General features: G+C 45.1%; 1 protein-coding gene across 4 annotated transcripts in view; it reads right to left on the bottom strand.

The window, feature by feature from the left end:
• Nucleotides 1-6,016: 6,016 nt before the first annotated feature.
• The window catches only part of NOD1 (nucleotide binding oligomerization domain containing 1), a 40,907-nt gene continuing 26,979 nt past the window's right edge, over nucleotides 6,017-19,944 (bottom strand). For all 4 annotated transcript variants that reach the window (XM_079947194.1, XM_079947193.1, XM_079947196.1 and 1 more), the window contains 4 exons: nucleotides 17,545-17,628; nucleotides 8,765-8,848; nucleotides 7,056-7,139; nucleotides 6,017-6,267 (listed from right to left, as the gene is read on the bottom strand). In XM_079947194.1, coding sequence (XP_079803320.1) covers nucleotides 6,195-6,267; nucleotides 7,056-7,139; nucleotides 8,765-8,848; nucleotides 17,545-17,628 — 325 coding nt within the window. In that variant the 3' untranslated portion in view covers nucleotides 6,017-6,194. The remainder of the gene's footprint in view (nucleotides 6,268-7,055; nucleotides 7,140-8,764; nucleotides 8,849-17,544; nucleotides 17,629-19,944) is intronic.

Here is a 19,944-nt window from a genome sequence, read left to right as displayed (position 1 = left end):
TTGGAAAAGGCCTATTCCCCCCATGTTGTTGTGCCAAGATGCCAGGCTCTTTGAGACGATTAAAGGGGTCCAGCTGTATTTTCCAAGAAGCACAGTTTAGACAGAGCTGGTGAAATGACCACAGAATTTTTAAATAGATCGCTCAAGCTCTCCACTCCCCAATGACCTGGGAGAGCTTGGTGTTCCTCTTTAAAAAGCTAAAGTGTTATTTTAACTCCAGATTGATTTAGCTCTTATCTAGACCAGGTTTTGACATAGTTGGGCTCTGGCTGAAATCATCAAGCGCACAGAACATGTGGTGGATATGCAAGATAACAAAAGCATTCTGGGAAATGATGTATAATGAGTTGAAAAAAATGTTTTAAATAACTTTTGTGGAAAAATCAGCTTTTAAAGGAATTTTAGATGCAGAGATACCAAAAGAGCAGAAACGATTGTCTATGTATGTGACGACAGCAGCACGGATACTAATGGCCCAGAGATGAATGACTGATGAAGATGATGGACTACGCCGAAATGGCGAAAACAACTGGGAAAATCAGAAACCAGGAAGATAGAAACTTTAATAAGGAATGGGGAAAATTTACAATTTACTTAAGAGAACACTGTAAACAACTAAAAACTTTGGCAGGATTTGAGTAACACTTTTAATGTATTAAAAACTAAGGAGGAAATTATTTTAAGAAAATAGAGAAAATATATGATGCAGTAGAAAAAGTTTGAAATGGAAACCATGGAGGGGTGGAGGGAAGTCCAAGGATTCGGGGAATCCTGAATGTTGATGATTATGATCAATGTCTGAATTTAAATGTATAGAGTAAAACTGAATAAAAAGATTACACACACACACACACACACACACACACACACACACACACATTATAAAGCAAACAACATCCCATACACAAACTCAGCCATATAGGATGTGTTGCCATGGGACTTCTATGTAGAAGTGGAGAACCTGTGGAATGCCAGATGTTGTTGGAGTCCATCTCCTACCAGGCTCAGTCTCCATGGCCAAAGTTTGGGGTGATGGCAGGAGTAACCCAGCAATAGCTGGGGGAGGGGGTCAAATGACTCCCCCCTACCTTTAACCTCTCAGATTTGCTGACACTGAATTGAAAAGGAATGCTTTCTTCTGTAACCAGGACGACAAAGAATGTGAGTTTTGTATATACATAAAATAAGGGATAAAGGTAGAACCTCCTTCGTGCTCTTGCAAATATACCGTATTTTTTGTGTATAAGACGTTCCCCATGTATAAGACACCCCCTATTTTTGGGGACTCCAAATTAAGAAAACACGCCTCAGCACTATCCGTGTATAAGACGAGCCCCAATTTTAAACCTAATTTTTTGGTTAAAAACCCCCTAGTCTTATATATGGAAAAATACAGTAATCAAATTTGAATCCTGTGGCAGCAGCTATTTATCCCCTATCCCCCCCCCTTCTAGTGAATTAGCTCTTATCTACACGCTTACCCAGAAGTTAGCACTGCTGGTGTGTACAAGGCCCCTTTAATTACAGAACAAAGGCACAGATTGTGACCTAAGGCTATGTTCACACCATAAAGCACTACGATGCCACACTAAACCATTATGGCTCCCCCCAAAGAATTCTGGGAGCTGTAGTTTAAGGGTGCTGGAAGGTGTTAGGCGACCTCACAGAGCTACAGTGGCCAGAGTCCTTTAACCATCTATCCCTCTTCACAAGGGACTCTGGGAGGGGAATCGGGGTCTCCTAAGAACTCTCGGCACCCTTAACAAACTCCAGTTCCCAGAATTCTTTGGGGGAAGCCATGACGGTTTAAAGCGGCATCGTAGTGCTTTGAATGCAGAGTATGACTGTGACCTAAGATTGGTGCAGGCCGATAGGTGTTGCTTGGCATTGTGGTCATGAATAGGGGTAAGGCAAGAAATGCAGCTGTGAGAGAAAGTGAAGAGACAGAGGAAACTTGGGAGAACAGACTGTTAGAATTCCTGCTCCATGATTGCAGTCATGGGATTTTTGTCTATCACATGACGATATATGTTTTGACTCCCCAGAGTGGGACGTGACGGAGGCAGGATGTTTGTGTTACTGTGTTCTGTGAAGTGGGACTATTGTCCTTTGTTCTTTTTCTCTTTGCTGTCTGATGTTAGAGAGAGAGGGAGCCATGTTGCAGCGCTCCGTGTGTTTTTATATGTATATAAAGTAGATTAGCCAAAATGCTGAGTTGCTGAGGTCTGTTATGCAACTGCACAAACTCTGCGGATCCCTAAGTGTGCCGATGTTGGTTGGCATCGGTCGCTGTCATGTTCGGGCTGAAGAAAGCTTTTGAAGCTCCCAAACGAACAACCAGGAGGGAGGGAACATGCCAGTCGGGCATGTGTCTCTGCCAGGATCCTACTCGAGTGTAGGCCGGAGTTTGGCAGAAGATGTTTGCACCTAGCATTCCAGGTCAGTGGATTTCCCACCCCACCCATTGCCCACTTGGTCACATTCAATCCCCTGGTTGATGGTTACTTGTCTGGGTTAAGCTGGTCTGTAGCTGGTATGGCTGTAACCATGAGGATGGCAACTGTGTGACATCACAGTGCAAAACTGTTGGCATCATAGTCCAAAAAAAAAAAAAAAAAAAAGGCCAAGGGAAGAGGCTACAGAAAGACAGTGCTGCATTCATTTTTCACACCTGAATTTTGCCATTTGAAAGAGAATAAGCCAAGGGCACTGGCTTATTCTGCGGACTGCAAGCTGAATACTATAGGATGCCTATTACGTAGAATGTGAATGTTAAAGGCACCCATTCATCCTCTTGTCAGGATGCTGTTAGCGGATCCTGGCCGGTTGTGCAGGAAAGTACTGTATTTTTCGCTCCATAAGACGCACTTTTTCTCTCCTAAAAAGTAAGGGGAAATGTGTGTGCATCTTATGGAGCGAATGCAGGCGGGAGGCTCTGCTCAGCGCTCCCTTTAAAGAGCCGCGTGGAGCGTGTGTGTGGCTCTTGGGGGCTTTTCCCCGAGGAGGGAGAAGGGCAGCCTGTGAGTCCCTCCTCCCTCCTCGGGGAAAAGCCCCCAAGAGCCGCACACATGCTCCGCGTGGCTCGTGAAAGGGAGCGCTGAGCAGAGCCTGGGATGCATACAGGCTCTGCTCAGCGCTCCCTTTAAAGAATTTTTTTTCTTGCATTCCCCCTCTAAAAACTAGGTGTGTCTTATGGTCAGGTGCGTATTATGGAACGAAAAATACGGTATAAAGACAAGGGAAAGTTTCTTAGCGTCCTTTTTTATTTCAATCTCTACAGAGGGAGGCTATAAAACCCAGCCTCTCGGATAAGGGTGTTGTCCCAAGTGACTCTCCACCCCCCATTTCCTCACTCATCATCCTCATCACCTCCTCTACGGGTGATCTATGTGCCCTCTGTCTTTGCTCTCCTACTTTTAAGGCTCGCTGGGTTCTGGGAGGAGGGTCTGGAACGCTTTCTAATGACGTTGAGTGTTGTTCTGGCTCTCCCATGATTTTCCAGCTTTCCCCCTCATCTGCCTCTGAGCTGCGACCTCCCTCAAACTCCTGTTGTAAATCTATATTGTCTTCCTTTCTCCTCCCTGGGAGGGTGAGTCTGGGGGGAGAGTGCGGTCTTCACCATTTCCCCTCTGCCCAGTCCCCAACGCCTCTGCACAAATTCTGTTGCTCTTTTGCTTGGCCTCCAAAGGGATGGCTGCACTGCTTTTAATACGACCAAGGACCCAGGTTGCTTCTAAACCGACCTGTTTGCTGAGCATTCACCCCAATTTGTTTGCACAAAGTCTGCAAGGAGGTGATATGACTGTCACTGTTTGTGGAGCCTTGATCCTGATTTGATGGCACCATGTTTGCAGGACATCATCTGTTTCATTCTGATCTGTTTGCAAGTGGAACACAGACGAAGGCAAACGCCACCCTCCATCCCCCAAGCTGCCTTCCAGGTATTTTGGACTATAGTTCCCATCAGCCCCAGCGAGCTCACCTGGAGAGCACTGTGGCGTTTGCCTCCTAGGATGGGTCATAAGGAAAGGGTTAAAATAGGTGTGATGTGATTGGCCAGTGAGAATGCAAGGGGGGAATAAAAGTTAGAGTGGGAGGTTTTGAAAGTCAGTTGGGTTGAGGTTTGAGAGTTGGGAGTTGAGGTTTGGGAGTTGAAGAAGGAAGAGGGAGGTTTAGGTGTGGGTTCGTAGAGTTGTATTGTGAGAGAGTGAGAGGAATTGTTAGGTGGAGTCAGATAGATAGTTGGAATAATCAGTTTGGAGTTGTTAGGAACTAAGAATAAGAAACTGCCAAGTAAAATTAACTGTAACCATAAGCTTGTTTCTGCATTTAAAAATAAACTTGATTATTTGTTTATGTTAACAACTGACTGGACTCCGTCTGTCCCCTTGAGATACGGGGTGGCGGCAGCGGAAAAAGCAATCGCAGTGGCGGCACAGGGTCAATAGACCGTCAAACATCCGGGGGCCCCGTGTGTGATCGCCACAAACACCAACTTGGAAAAGGCTGGGACTAAGGCACTAATGCAAAGCCTTTATCTCCTGTTTCCTGCTGAACGAGACTATGGAGGTGGCAAGGTAAAAAGGTAAAGGCAAAGGACCCCTGGACGGTTAAGTCCAGTCAAAGGCGACTATGGGGTTGTGGCGCTCATCTCGCTTTCAGGCCAAGGGAGCTGGCGTTTGTCCCCTGTCAACTTTCCGGGTCATGTGGCCAGCAGGACTAATCTGCTTCTGGTGCAATGGAACACTGTGACGGAAACCAGAGTGCACGGAAACACTTTTACTTTCCCGTCATTGTGGTACCTATTTATCTACTTGCACTGGCGTGCTTTTGAACTGCTAGGTTGGCAAGAGCTGGGACAGAGCAACGGGAGCTCAGACCATTGAGGGGATTCGAACCATCGACCTTCCGATCAGCAAGCCCAAGAGGCTCCGTGGTTTAGACCACAGCGCCACCTGCACCCCAGGAGGTGGCAAGCAATGACAGGCACACACAGCCCTTGCTCGCTAGAGGTTTGTTGGCATGGCGTGAGGGGTTTCTGCCAGCCCAAGTGGAGCTTCCGCTTAGTCCTATAGCATGGTGTTTGTCTCCTTTCTCTCCCCCTCCCACTTCGCTGTCCCTCTGCCGTTTGGACTCTCAACCCCTTCGGCCAAAGATCACGAACAGATCACATGCGAGTCAAGGCTGATGAAGCCTCAAGTCAAGAAAATCCTGTCATTGCAGATAGAGCAGAAATGAACTGAAAATAGAATAATCGAAAATAGAACCAAAGAACTGTAGAGTTGGAAGGGACCAAGAGGGTCATCAAGTCCAACCCCCAGCGATGAACATGGGGCTCAAACACATGACCTTGAGGTTAAGAGTCTCATCCTTTACTGAGTGAGCTATCCCAGACTTGGATGAATGATATTCACTTGCTCAACTGCCAGGTGAGATTGCTCTTAGCTTGTGAATGTCCTACATACTTTGTTTTTAACCACATCGGTTCATAAATCTCTCTCTCTCCTTCTCTTTCTCTCTTTCTCTCTCTCTCTCACACAGAATTTTTTAGCATCCAGGTAAAGGTAAAGGGACCCCTGACCATTACTCTGGGGTTGCGGCGCTCATCTCGCTTTATTGGCCGAGGGAGCCGGCGCACAGCTTCCGGGTCATGTGGCCAGCATGACTAAGCCGCTTCTGGCGAACCAGAGCAGCGCACGGAAACGCCGTTTACCTTCCCGCCAGAGTGGTACCTATTTATCTACTTGCACTTTGATGTGCTTTAGAGCTGCTAGGTTGGCAGGAGCAGGGACCAAGCAACGGGAGCTCACCCCGTTGCGGGGATTCGAACCGCCGACCTTCTGATCGGCAAGTCCTAGGCTCTGTGGTTTAACCCACAGCGCCACCCGCGTCCCTTTTTTTAGTACATACATAATAAAGTAACAACAAATGGTTGTGTCAGTTGATGCACGATTCCCCCTGTGAAGTAGGGTGCAAATGGTTAGTTTTTAAGGCAACAACTACCGTCAAGCCTCTGTTAAAAGATGTAAAAACAGCACCAAGGAGATATTTTATTTTTTTAAAGCACAATGTAAGGCACACGTCTTCCACCCTCGAGTCAACTGGGCATCACATTCGGGCTTCAGCCACCACTGTTCCAAAGGCCTGGCATCTTGACAGCCGTCCAACCCGTTCTCTCTCTCCCCCCCCCCATCTCAAAAAAAAACAAGCCTCCTTTCATCTTCAAACGTTTTTGCATCCTCTTGGCTTATTAGGTTTCCATTTAAGCTGTTGGAGGTGGAAAGAGGGAGGGAAAGAGAAATTAAAATAAAGCAGCTGTTTCTGCAGGTTCTCTCGCTCTCTTTCCTTTGGCGCTCTTCCTCTTGCCTGTTTGTTTTGGGACGAACGGCACAAGGTAGTCCTGGTTTCTGACGAGGACGTGAAATTTCCACCTAGAGAAATCCAAGAGCTGTTCATCTCTTGGGAATGCTTAGCCCGTAGTAAGGTAAAGGTAAAGGGGCCCCTGACCCTTAGGTGCAGTCGTGAGCAACTCTGGGGTTGCAGCGCTCATCTCGCAAGTCCTAGGCTCTGTGGTTAACCCACCTATGTCCCTCACAGGGCAGGATTACTTGCTCCCAACTATCCGAATGATACAGACTCCTGATTTGCGTTTGAAGGATCCCCATGTTCAGAAGTCAAGGTGACTGTGGCGGCCCAACTCAGCTCCACAATCTCTTTTGGCACCTTTGCCCTCTTGGCACCAGAAACAGGTGAAATGTATTTGGGCGCGCATTCCATCGCCAAAGCACGAAAATGGCCAAGGCGCAAGGCGTTTGCCACTGTGCGAGAACATCCCACACACGTTTTGTTGTACATCAACAACAGCATGTGGCTCTCTGGATGTTAGGCCCCAGCTCTCATCGCCATGGGCCTCGCTGATGAAACTTGAAGCCCCAATGGCATCTTAGGGGCCACAGCCCCCCTGTGTAACTAGGCAAGATCCTGCACATGGGTCTAAGCAGACAGTTGGAGTGTGACTGCCACACTTTGGAAAGCTGCACAGCCATCATTCTTACCAGATCTCTTTAATGGCCGTATTGTGCTTGAGAGCATCAGCTAGGCACTTGGCACCTCTGCTGGTAATCTGATTCTGGATAAGCCTAGAAGAGAAAGAGAAAAAGAAAGGAGAACACTCAGCGCCGGAGAAAACACTCTCTGTTTGCGCCCGGTCCACAGCGTCCTGCCTGTCACGCACTTGGCTTGGGCATGGTGCGTCTGAAGTGGAAAATCAAGACTCCTTTTTGCTGAACAAGGCTGGGGTCTTGCCAGGAACTGGTGGTTTCTGATTTCCATCTGCATGGCTTGCCTGCTTGGCATCAGACAATCCCCCCATAGAAGCGCAGCCAAGAGGCTCCAAGCCTCTTCAGTCTAAAGTGCACGGACGTCTTTCAGGGTTACTGAGCTTAATTGTATAATTGACCACACAGCTGCTCTCTGATCACAGGAGAGCAGCTGTCTGGGGGATTATTCATGACGGATCCAAAGCGACGGCCGGGGAAGGCAATTCACTGGCCACTTTGGGCTGGCACCGCAAGAGAGGAGGCAGGAAGAGACCGGCTCAGAGGGGCCAACCATCAAAAATATGTAAAGTCACCTTGGAGTTCGATCTCTCCCGTTTTCCTTTGCCCAGAACACTGCAATTTATTTTACAAAAAAACTTCAAGTCATTTATTTCTTTAGCATTAGTCACTCAAGGGTAATTTGTTATGGAAAAACACAACACACGGACAAAAGGAAATGTCAGCGTTACTGACAATGGGGTAGATCCCTAAACAAACAAAAACCAAGCCTTACATTTTGCTGGTGCTTTGATGGTGGTGATTAATCTAAACACTGTGTACATGGGACATCTGTGTCCAGGGCAGCTGTCTACCAGCTCCATCTGCTACGCCGGCTGAGACCCTACCTGCCCGCGGACTGTCTCGCCAGAGTGGTGCATGCTCTGGTTATCTCCCGCTTGGACTACTGCAATGCGCTCTACGTGGGGCTACCTTTGAAGGTCACCCGGAAACTGCAACTAATCCAGAATGCAGCAGCTAGACTGGTGACTGGGAGTGGCCGCTGAGACCACAGAACACTGGACCTGAAAGACCTACATTGGCTCCCAGTACATTTCCGAGCACAATTCAAAGTGTTGGTGCTGACCTTTAAAGCCCTAAATGGCCTCGGTCCTGTATACCTGAAGGAGTGTCTCCACCCCCATCGTTCTCCCCGGACACTGAGGTCCAGCGCAGAGGGCCTTCTGGCGGTTCCCTCCTTGCGAGAAGTGAGGTTACACGGAACCAGGCAAAGGGCCTTCTCGGTGGTGGTGGCCACCCGGTGGAATGCCCTCCCATCAGATGTCAAGGAGGTAAAGAACCATACAACTTTTAGAAGACATCTGAAGGCAGCCCTCTATTGGGAAGTTTTTAACGTTTTGATGGTTTGCCACATTTTTATACGTGTCATCTGCATAGGAATCCTTCAAAAGTTCAACTGATTCCTCCCTTAGTCACTGGTTCAGCAACTCCTCCCGGGAATTGTGAAGAATGAGGCACTCAAACTTTAGATCAGCATGAATCTGATGCCTTGATGCAAATTAAGGGCTTCCGGTGACCTTTCTGTCAAAAGGAGCCCAAAGCTCAGGGTTGGGTCCTTGTGTAGAAAATGTACAGTGACTGAAATGTGACTCGTAGCCTTAGGCAGTGACTCAAGAGTCCCTTCTCCGCGAGCCAAGACAACTCACCATAGATGACCCAATCGCTTGTTGACCTTTACCATTTCGGCAAAGCATTCGGCTGCTTCATCATCCAGCTCATTCTTTGTTAGCCTGGCGAGAGAAACGAACAGGATTTTTCTTTTATTTTGTTCTTTAATTTTTTTATATATATATACTTTTCAAGTGTATATATTTAACTAATTTTACAATCATTTTGACATTTCAAAACTTAACTTCCTTCCCCCCCTTTCTGCAGTTCCTTAAATTTATTTTTAATATCTTCTGCATATCCAAATTAACTTAATGTGCTCATTTATTCATCTTCTTTAAATATATACTCTTATGAAACTGCAAGTTATTAGAATTATCCTGCCAGTGTTTTTATCTCTTTGAAATTTATCTGTAAATTTTCCATAAACCATTGCTATTCTTTTATAAAAAGTTTGTTATCTTGATTTCTTATTCTTCTGGTAGGTTTTGCCATTTCTGCATATTCCATAAGTTTTTGTATCAAGTCTTCCTTTGATAGGACTTCTGCTTCTTTCCATTTTGGGGCAAGTAACATTCTGGCCACTGTAGTCGCATACAGGACTATGTTTCTATATACAGTGGTACCTTGGGATACATACGCTTAGGTTACAGACTCCGCTAACCCAGAAATAGTGCTTCAGGTTAAGAACTTTGCTTCAGGATGAGAACAGAAAGCATGCTCCGGCAGCGCAGCGGCAGCTGGAGGCCCCATTAGCTAAAGTGGTGCTTCAGGTTAAGAACAGTTTCAGGTTAAGAACGGACCTCCGGAACGAATTAAGTACTTAACCCGAGGTACCACTGTAGTTTAGGTAGTTCTGTCCCTATAATTCCCAAAAGAAAAGCTTCTGGGGTATATTTTTTTTACAAATGTTATTTTAAACATCCTTTTCATTTCATTATATATCATTTCCCAGTAAGCTTTAACCCTACTACAAGACCACCACATATGATAAAAAGAACCTCCTTTTTTCAGTCCTGAGACTGTATGGCTGTCCCATGGTTTGGAAAAAAAATTGAATTTCTTCTCTGCCAACATAGGTGCAATTTTATTAAAGATCCTGGCTAGCCAGGAATGAAATGGAAACTCTTAGATGCGCATGTCTAAAAGGTCTGCCAAGTGATTGACAGTACAGCTATTGTGGGCATCATTGCATTCAAGCAAACTTACATTTTGCTAAGATTTCAGCATTCATTTGAAAAAGGGGTTGTTTTTTTTAATGCAAGTGAGATGAAGACCCACTCACCCCCCACATACCTAAGGCATTTCCACATGATCAAGGAAGGGTTTCTGGTTTTGCTTTTTAAAAATGAAAATAAAAATGCTGCCATGGAAAGCATTCATGGGAATAGCTGGTGGAGAGGAGGGCAGCTTGGAAAACTCCCAGCGAGGACAGAAAAATAGGTTTAGCCATTAAAGGTAAAGGTACTCCTGCCCGTACAGGCCAGTCTTGACAGACTCTGGGGTTGTGCGCCCATCTCACTTAAGAGGCCAGGGGCCAGCGCTGTCCGGAGACACTTCCGGGTCACGTGGCCAGCGTGACATCGCTGCTCTGGCGAGCCAGAGCCGCACACGGAAACGCCGTTTACCTTCCCGCTGGTAAGCGGTCCCTATTTATCTACTTGCACCCGGAGGTGCTTTCGAACTGCTAGGTTGGCAGGCGCTGGGACCGAGCAGCGGGAGCGCACCCCGCCGCAGGGATTCGAACCGCCGACCTTTCGATCGGCAAGCCCTAGGCGCTGAGGCTTTAACCCACAGCGCCACCTGCATCCATTAGGACCACACCAAAACTGGTCTTCCACCTTCTCTCCATAGAGATTAAAGGCATTTATAGCTCAACGCTTGACCAAGCAGCCCCAGGCTGGGTTAATGGAGAATTATTGCCCTTTTTAAGTTAGTCTTTTATTTTATTTTGTAAGCTGCTATGTATGGCTCTCCCCTTCTTTTGGGGTTAGGAAGAGGAAAGTGGAGCATATATACAGAAGCTACAAATACTCAGGGTGTCCACAAAGCATTTTAACAAACTCAGGAGGCTTGTTGCTAGCTGCAAATTATTAGTTAGTTAGTTAATCAATCAATCAATCAATCAATCAATTAAAATTTTATACCGCCCTTATATAATGAATTGAAAAAAATGTTTAAAATAACATTGTTAATAAACAAAACAAAAACTGGAAGCTTTTCTGTTAGGAATTGTAGGTACCAATATTCCAAAGGAGCAGAAAATACTTTTTATGTATGCGATGACAGCCGCACAGATGCTACTAGCCCAGAGATGGAAAGAAGACAAAGTCCCTATCAGAGAGGAATGGCAAACTAAGCTGTTGGACTACAGTGGTACCTTGGGTTAAGTACTTAATTCGTTCCGGAGGTCCGTTCTTAACCTGAAACTGTTCTTAACCTGAAGCACCACTTTAGCTAATGGGGCCTCCTGCTGCCACCGCGCCGCCGGAGCACAATTTCTGTTCTCATCCTGAAGCAAAGTTCTTAACCTGAAGCACTATTACTGGGTTAGCAGAGCCTGTAACCTGAAGCGTATGTAACCTGAAGCATATGTAACCCGAGGTACCACTGTATGCCAAAATGGCAAAACTGACTGGAAAGCTCAGGAACCAACAAGACCAAAACTTTTAACAAAGAATGGGAAACATTTATAACTTATCTGGGAGACCACTCTAAGCAGATGAAAACATTAGCAGGATTGCAATAGCACCTGTAATGTAGCAAGTACTATGGAGACAATGGAGTGACATAAAATATGGATTACTGAATAATATGCAGTTGAAAATATTGACAATAGGAGGAGGAGGAAGTCCAGAGATTCAGAGGAATCTCTAAATATGGATATGTACTTTGTATTGTTATAATCTTATACTTGTCAAGCCAAATAAAAATTATTTAAATAAAAATAATTTACCCACATGTCTCAGGGCAGATAAAAATCACAATATTAAAAACGCAAAAGACATAATAAAAATAAAAACAAGAATAACCCCAAAATCCCCTCCCCGACATATTTTAAAAGGGCATTGCATGTCAATCACCCAAAGGTCTGGTTAAAGAGAAATGTTTTTTGCCTGGCGCCTAAAGGCATATAATGAAGGCACCAATCAAATCTCCCTGGGAAATGAAGAAATGAGCTCTCTAACAATAGCCAGTGAGTGCTAACGGAAATGAAGACAGAGGAGCCGCTGAGAAACAAGGTGCGGTTGTAATGTATGATGTGGCTCAGGGGTGGCTGAAGCAGTTGATTTGCATGCAAAAGGTCCTGGGTTCAAATCCCAGCATCTCCAGTTGGGCTGGGAGAAGTCCCTGCCTGAAACCCTGCAGGGATGCTGTCAGTTAGTGTAGGCAATACTGAACTGGATGGACTTTGATTCACGGTTCAAGCCTTCAACAGCGTTGCGGCCTGCCATCTTGCATCAGATCCCGGGCACCACTTGGGACACGATCCAAAGTTGCCTCCCCTTTACCGTCAACGCCGGGACTGGCTGTTCCAAAAGCACAATAATTTATTGTCTCCAGAAACGCGGTTGTTGTGATCAGCCAGGCATTGTGAGAACGATGATGGAACAAAAGAGGGCTTGGCTTTCCAGTGTGTCAGGTGGAGTGTTTAGTGTCTCTGCTTCAAAACCGGTTCAAAGGTGCAGGAGGGAGAATGTCTGGGGCACAAATGAGTCGCAAGATATTCCTTACGATAATTACGGGGTGTCTTACAGGTGTGCCACGAAAGGCCGTGCGAACGCACCTGGCTAATGCTAGATTGCTCACTGCTTGCTGATGTTTGTTGTCATCTGTGCTGGGATTTCTTTTAAATGAAGAGTGGAATAACAAATAAAAAAGAAGTGCTACAAAAGCTCCATTGGTCTGCCCTGTACGTTAAGGCAATGGGATGAAGACTTATCTACCTGGATAACTCGGTTTGAGAGGAGGAAATGTCTCTTGCTGTCCACTGAAGATCCCTCTTTCCTCCAGGGATCTGTAATTTAGGGTTCAAAAATCTAGCTATACACCCCTCCAGACTGTTTCTCTCTAGCCTTCCATCCCTTTCCACATTTACCGTATTTTTCGCTCCATAGGACGCACTCAACCATAGGACACACCTAGTTTTAGAGGGGGAAGAACAAGAAAAAAAAATTCTCTCCCTCTCTGCGCAGCGCCCCTTCAGCAAAGTAGCAGGAGAAACGGAGCCCCTTCCATTTCTCCTCCTGCTTCGCTGAAGGGGTGCTGAGCAGATAGGGAAAACTGTGCAGTGCCTCTCCAGCGAAGCGAAGCCAGGAGAGCAAGAGGGATCAGTGCGCACCGACCCCTCTCGCTCTCCAGGCTTCAGAGAAAGCAATGCGAAGCCTCCGGAGCGCGGTGGGAGTTCTCCCACTGCGCTTCGGAGGCTTCGCGTTGCTGTCGCTGAAGCCATGGAGCCTGCATTTGCTCCATAAGACGCACACACATTTCCCCTTCATTTTTGGAGGGGAAAAAGTGTGTCTTATAGAGCGAAAAATGCAAGAAATCTCTCGCCGTACGCTCCCAAGTTCATTTTGGATTCATTTAATCATCAGGTTTAGTCAACTTAATCAGCTGCTTTTAATACCGGGGATACTTAAAAGTGTTTACTTTTTAAAAACTCGCTGCTGCTCCCTGGGGTTGGATGTGGTCTCAGCTCTGATGCTGGTTCTTGCTAGCTCAGACATCCTTGGGCTGCTAGAACAACCCCGCAGGGTCTTAGCAGCAGAAGGCAGAAGTGACAGCAAAGACATTCAGAAGCCAATGGCTGCTGCTGCGGAACTACTCTTAAGGAGGACGTGGAACCAAGAATTGAAACTATACGAATGTGGAGGTTGGGGTGGTGAATTATTCGGAACACACTGAAATGCTAGGAAAACCATGGTGGGTTAAAAACCACACACACACACACACCATGGCTCAGGGCCACAGTACCTCAAGGACTGCTTCTTTCCATATGAACCTACCCGGACCCTGAGATCACCTTCTGAGGCCCTTCTTCATGTGCCTTCTCCTTGAGAGGTCCAGAGTGTGGCAACACGAGAACAGGGCCTTCTCTGCAGTGGCTCCCCCTCTGTGGAATGCTCTCCCCAGGGAAGTTTGCCTGGCGCCTTCATTATACACTTTTAGGCGTCAGGCAAAAACATTCCTTTTTAACCAGGCCTTTGGTTGATCTGAGGAGATTTCACCCCTCCCATATCCAAGAATCTGCTGATGTTCTCTGCTGATTCTCCAGAGAGGAGGGGGCGGTTTCTGCTCTCTACTTATTCCGCTCCAGCCTCACATCAAAGAGAGAGAGACTGAGTGTTAGAGAGAGATCGTGTGTATAGATAAGGTTGCTGCTAAGAGCAGCTGCAGACACTCAGTGCAGTTCAGCATTTTCGCTTAGACCTCATTTAGCTCTGTACATAGTTGTGAATTATAGTTGTAGATAGAATAAAAGAAGATATTCTGGACTTCCGGGTTAGCGCGATCGGCTAATGGCGGATTCCCTCCGAGCTCCGGAGGGAATCGGCTCTACTGAAGACGAGTCCTACCGCGCCGGCGACGCGGGGACCCTCAGAAACCGCAGGCGCGGAAGCCTGCGGACTTGGTGACTCGGTGGGCACCTTTAAGCGCCCTCCCTGACCCACGAAGAGCCTTTTTAAAGGCTACGGAGAGGGTACGGGGAGCGGCGTGGTGCTGAGAGTAGACTGCTACTTCAGTGGAGCGAAGCCGCGAGCCATGGCCGGACAGCGCTGACTTTTTTCCCAAAATTCGGACTGGAAACAAATAACCCGTGAGTAGAATGGAATTTGGACTTTAAAATCTATACCTTTGAATTCGGTACAACCGGGGGATGTGCTAAAGGGAAGTCCGCACCCCCCCTATCTACAAACGATCTAAAGCAAGGATCGGTGGACTAAGGCGGAGAGTATTGTTTTGGGTGTTAGATAAAAAATATTTCCATGAGTTTGACAGAAGAAGTCTTTGTGCTGGAGAGAAAGTGAGGAGTTTTGGAAGCTTTTGTGTAACCCCCCCCCCTCCCGAACCCGGGAGCGTCCTGTGTGTGAGCCGGAGGAAAAAGAACAAGGAGTTTGACAGCTGTCAAAGGAGCTGTCAAACGAGCGGCTAAAATTTAAGAACTTTGTTATTTAATAACTCTCTGAACTAAAAGTGTTGTTTTTGAACTGAGGTGGCTGGAAACAACGTAGTCATAAACAACAAAGTAACGGGCTGTTGGAAAAGGACTATCAAGCAACTGTAATCCCCCTAGGGGGAACTAGAGACATTACAATGGCTGCAGAGGGAAAATTACTGGCAGAAATAGAAAGAATGTTTTTTCTCGTGGGAATCCTGCAAGAGCAGAGTACGGCTATGAACAAAGAACTTATGACCTTGAATCCCAAAACAAACGACTCTGCTGAATGCATAAAGGATTTGTCTGATAAGGAATCTGCAGCTGAACCAGAAAAGACTTTTTTGGAACCGGTGGAGAGAAAAGAAGGAATGGAAAAAGTACAGGAAAATATCAATCAGAAGCCCATATTGTCAGGAAATAAAGAAGAAGATCTTTGGATTACAAATCTGCGAAAGATGAGAAAGATGAAGGAGGAAGTCCCGGGAGCATTTGGAATATTGGAATTCAAAAGAGTAAAGAAATATGATTGGGACTTCCTCTTTGAGTATGGGAGATCAACTGACTTTTTGCAGCAACTGCTATTAAGTATCTTGGATGGAAGAAAATATGATGTGACTGTGACAGAATTCCTTCGAGACCTGAGGACCAACAAAAAGGGCTACCAACAAAATCGGCAGAGAGAGACTGACAGAGACTTGAAGGCCTCTGATGTGAGGAATCCGGGCTAGGATAATTGTTTGGGAAGGGATGGAAACTGGGGTAGGGAGGGAGGGGAGAACAGAATGTTAAAATTTTATGATTTTTGTATTTGGCCATTATGACATATAATTAACAAAATTACAAAGGGAGAAATTCGTGGAAGGGTAATTAGGTCGACCTTAGAAAAAAAGATTTAATGTTTAAAAGAGAAATGGATAAATTAAATTTGGATAAGTAAAAAGGACTAAGTTTAAAAATAACAATAATATGTTAAAGATGTGAGATAAGAATTTGCTGAACTAATTATTGGAATTGGGATGTATGAAGAGGGGGTGGGGGGAAGTCAAGGAAAGGGGGTAATGAAAATAAGAGTCTAAAAATATATATGTTTTGTTTTTGTTTTTGTTTTATAAAATGTGAAAACCTAATAAAATTTTTTATAAAAAATAAATAAATAAAAGAAGATATTCTACAGAGCTGCTCTCCGAGTCGTTTATGCTCCACTATACTCTGCTGTACTCTGCTGTGCGACGACTGTCTTCTTGTTGGAGTGAATCCGGTGCTCACAACTCTAAGCTGTGAGTCCACAGCACTTTGACCAGTTTCTGTGCAGAAGGAGGTCTCTGGAAGTGCTACCCAGCTCGCCTAGCCCAGTCGGGGCTGAAGTGGATGAGTCCAGTTGGTGGCACTGGCTCAAGGGCGATGCTGACATCCTATGCCCTTTTAAAATGTATTTTTTGGGGGGGCTAGTGGGTTGTTGTTTTCATTTTCATTATGTACAGTGGAACCTCGGTTGTCAAACGCTTCAGAAGTCAAACGTTTTGGCTTTTGAACACCATAACCTGGAAGTGAATGCTTCCGTTTCTGAATGCGCCTCAGAAGTCAAACAGCTTCCATTTTTTCAGTGGATTTTGCCGACCAGCAATTGCACCTCAGTTGTCGAATTTTTCGGAAGTTGAATGGTCTTCCGGAACGGATTACATTCGACAGCCGAGGTTCCACTGTATTTTGTGGTTTTATATCTTGATTTTATTCTGTGAGTTGCCCCGAGACCTCTGGGTATAGGGTGGTATATAAATTCAATCAATCAATCAATCAATCAATCAATCAATAATATTTGGTCAGAGTCTCAGGCCCTTCAGAGCTCAGCAACATGGCATTGGGAGGATATACTGGCTTTTCTAATTCACAAGTACAAAGCTGTTGGATCACCGCCACTTCCTGGCTGGGGCAAATTAGCTTGGATGTCTTGCTGCGAAAAAACACATCCCTTCCAACAGGACCCATGGCTCACGCTACAAAGAAAAGGGAGGTGATCTCCAAATGCAAAACTCAACCTATCCGGCTGCAGCAGAGGGAGATAGGGGAAACAGGGCTGCTGTTTCCGTTCCAGCTGGTCATCGTAGGAGCTACGTCATAATTCAGGGGTGGAGAACATGTGATCCTCTGGGTGTCGTTTGACTCCGACACCCAACAGCCCCCTGTCGGCGTAGCCATGGATAAAGAGGAGCTGCCCCCGACCACGGCTGGAGCGCCACCTTGTGCTTCAGCCTGGATGTAACTTTCTAAGGGTTTGCTTGTTTTCCTCTTCCCTCCTCAAACCTCTTTCCTTTTGCGTCGTCTTTTCGACTGTCAGCCTGGAGGGGAGGGGCCGCTATTGGTCTCACGCGATAGGGTAAAAATGCCCCAAACAAAATCCGAAGAGTTTCCTGCTGTGGTTTATTTGTTCTCCTCACATTTTTGGCCTTGGCCTCTTCTGCGCTCAAAGTGATCCTTCCAGTTCCCTCATGTACCTCGCACAGAAATCTGCCACTCCAACCTAGGCCTATTCTGGAATCTGGTACGGACTGAGAGAGGTGAACCCGCCATGTAAAATCCATGTCCCCTCTCCTTGTAAGGAGAGGTGAGCCCCACGAAGCTGCCCCCCTTCCCAGAATCTGCCAACAAGCGGATCCTTACCAAAATATATTCACGGTGCTATTGTGCTTCATGGCTTCTGCGATGCTTTTCCCCCCTTCGGTGGTGATGCCATTAAACGCAAGACTGCGAAGCAAAAGACAGGAGGGGAAATATTTAAAAGATGCACGTGGGCGCACACACAAAAGAGCAGCAAATGTTTTCTTTCGACAACCTCGCAGCTGGATGAGACTTTGCGGAACCGAACAGTATACAAACAATGATTCACATGGACGTGCCACAGATAAGAGTGCATAGGACCCTTTTTTTTAAAAAAAGATTTTTTATTAAGAGTTTTGTTAATACAGTAGAGAAAAGACAGAATAAACAAAGAATAGACATAAAAGAAACAAACATAAAATTTAACATCTTGTGATACCCATCTTTTCTTCATCTTTGGACTTCCTCACATCTCGCGCTCCTGCGTTCCAAATTTATAAAACTTTGGCCAGCAACTTATCACCTTATTTCCATTCTTATTGTACATATTTCCAATGTTTTGTCCCTAACTTTGAATATTTTTTATCTAGGTCTTAGATATCTAGTTTTAACACAATATTTATTCAAAATTTATTTTTCTCATAAAATTCACTCCTTCTCATAATCTTTTCAACTAACTTTATGGGGCCCTGTTGTTTTCAAATCTCTCATCCTTCTTAGCACTCATATAGTTTACAGTGTTTTTGTAAATAGTCCTTAAATTTCTTCCAGTCCTCTTCCACTGCTTCCTCTCCCAGGTCTCGGATTCTGCCGGTCATTTCTGCTAGCTCCATGTAGTCCATCAGTTGCATCTGCCATTCTTCCAGCGTGGGCAAATCTTGAGATTTCCAATATTTGGCGACGAGTATCCTTGCTGCTGTTGTTGCATACATAAATAATGTTCGATCATTCTTTAACACCCTCTGGCCAACAATGCCCAAAAGGAAGGCCTCTGGTTTCTTAGGAAAGGTATACTTAAATACCTTTTTTACCATTTCCCAGAAGGCCTTAACCCTGGGGCAAGTCCACCAGAGGTGGAAGAACGTTCCTTCAGTTTCCTTACATTTCCAACACTTATTATCTGACAGGTGATATATTTTTGCTAGCTTGACTGGGGTCATGTACCACCTATATATCATTTTCATAATATTTTCTTTCAAGGCATTACATGCCGTAAACTTCATACCAGTGGTCCATAACTTTTCCCAGTCAGCAAACATGATATTATACCCAATGTCCTGTGCCCACTTTATCTTAGCTGATTTAACCATTTCATCCTGTGTATTCCACCTCAGCAGCAAATTATACATTCTTGAAAGTAATTTAGTCTTAGGTTCTAACAGTTCTGTTTCCAATTTCGATTTTTCCACCTGGAATCCTAACTTTTTATCCAATTTAAAAGCCTCTTTAATCTGAGCATAATGTAACCAATCTCACACTTTATCTTTTAGTTTCTCCAATCTCTGCAATCTCCAATTGTCTCCATCTCTTTCTAATATTTCCCAATACTTTGGCCATTTGACCTCCATATTGGGTCTTTTCACAGCCTTAGCTTCCATAGGTGATAACCACCTTGGGGTCTTATTTTCTAATAAGTCTTTATATTTTGTCCAGACATTAAACACTGCTTTCCTTACAATATGGTTCTTGAAATTCTTGTGAATCTTAACCTTGTCATACCACAGATATGCATGCCATCCAAAAGCATTGTTAAATCCTTCCAAGTCTAAAACATCAGTGTTTTCAAGAAGCAGCCAATCTTTCAGCCAGCAAAAAGCTGCTGATTCATAGTACAACCTTAAGTCTGGCAGGGCAAACCCCCCTCTTTCTTTAGCATCAGTTAATATTTTAAACTTAATTCTGGGCTTTTTGCCCTGCCAGACAAATTTAGAGATATCTCTTTGCCACCTCCCGAAACACTCCATTTTATCCACAATCTGTAAAGTCTGAAAAAGAAACAGCATCCTTGGCAATACATTCATTTTTATAGCAGCAATTCGGCCCAACAAGGAAAGTTTCAGTCTTGACCAACTTTCTAAATCTCTCTTGATTTCTGACCAGCACTTTTCATAATTGTCCTTGAATAGATTGAGATTTTTTTCCTGTTATATTCACCCCTAGATATTTTACTTTTTTAACCACGTTTAACTCTGTCTCTTTCTGAAACCTTTCTGACTCTGAGACTGTCAAATTTTTTCCCAATACCATAGTTTTCTGTTTGTTTAATTTGAAACCCGCCACCCGACCAAAGTCTTGAATCAATTGTAATGCCCTTTTCGTACTAGATTCTGGCTCCTGTAAGGTCAAAACTAGGTCATCTGCGAAAGCCTTAAGTTTGTACTGTTTCGCTCCGACCTGAATTCCTTCCACCAACCGGTCCCCTCTAATCATATTCAAGAGCACCTCCAGGACCGAAATAAATAA

Source organism: Podarcis cretensis (assembly GCF_951804945.1).
Source record: "Podarcis cretensis genome assembly, chromosome: 12".
Lineage (NCBI taxonomy): Eukaryota > Metazoa > Chordata > Lepidosauria > Squamata > Lacertidae > Podarcis > Podarcis cretensis.
Note: the sequence above shows the minus strand (reverse complement) of the source record. Positions and strands in the feature narration are given on the sequence as shown.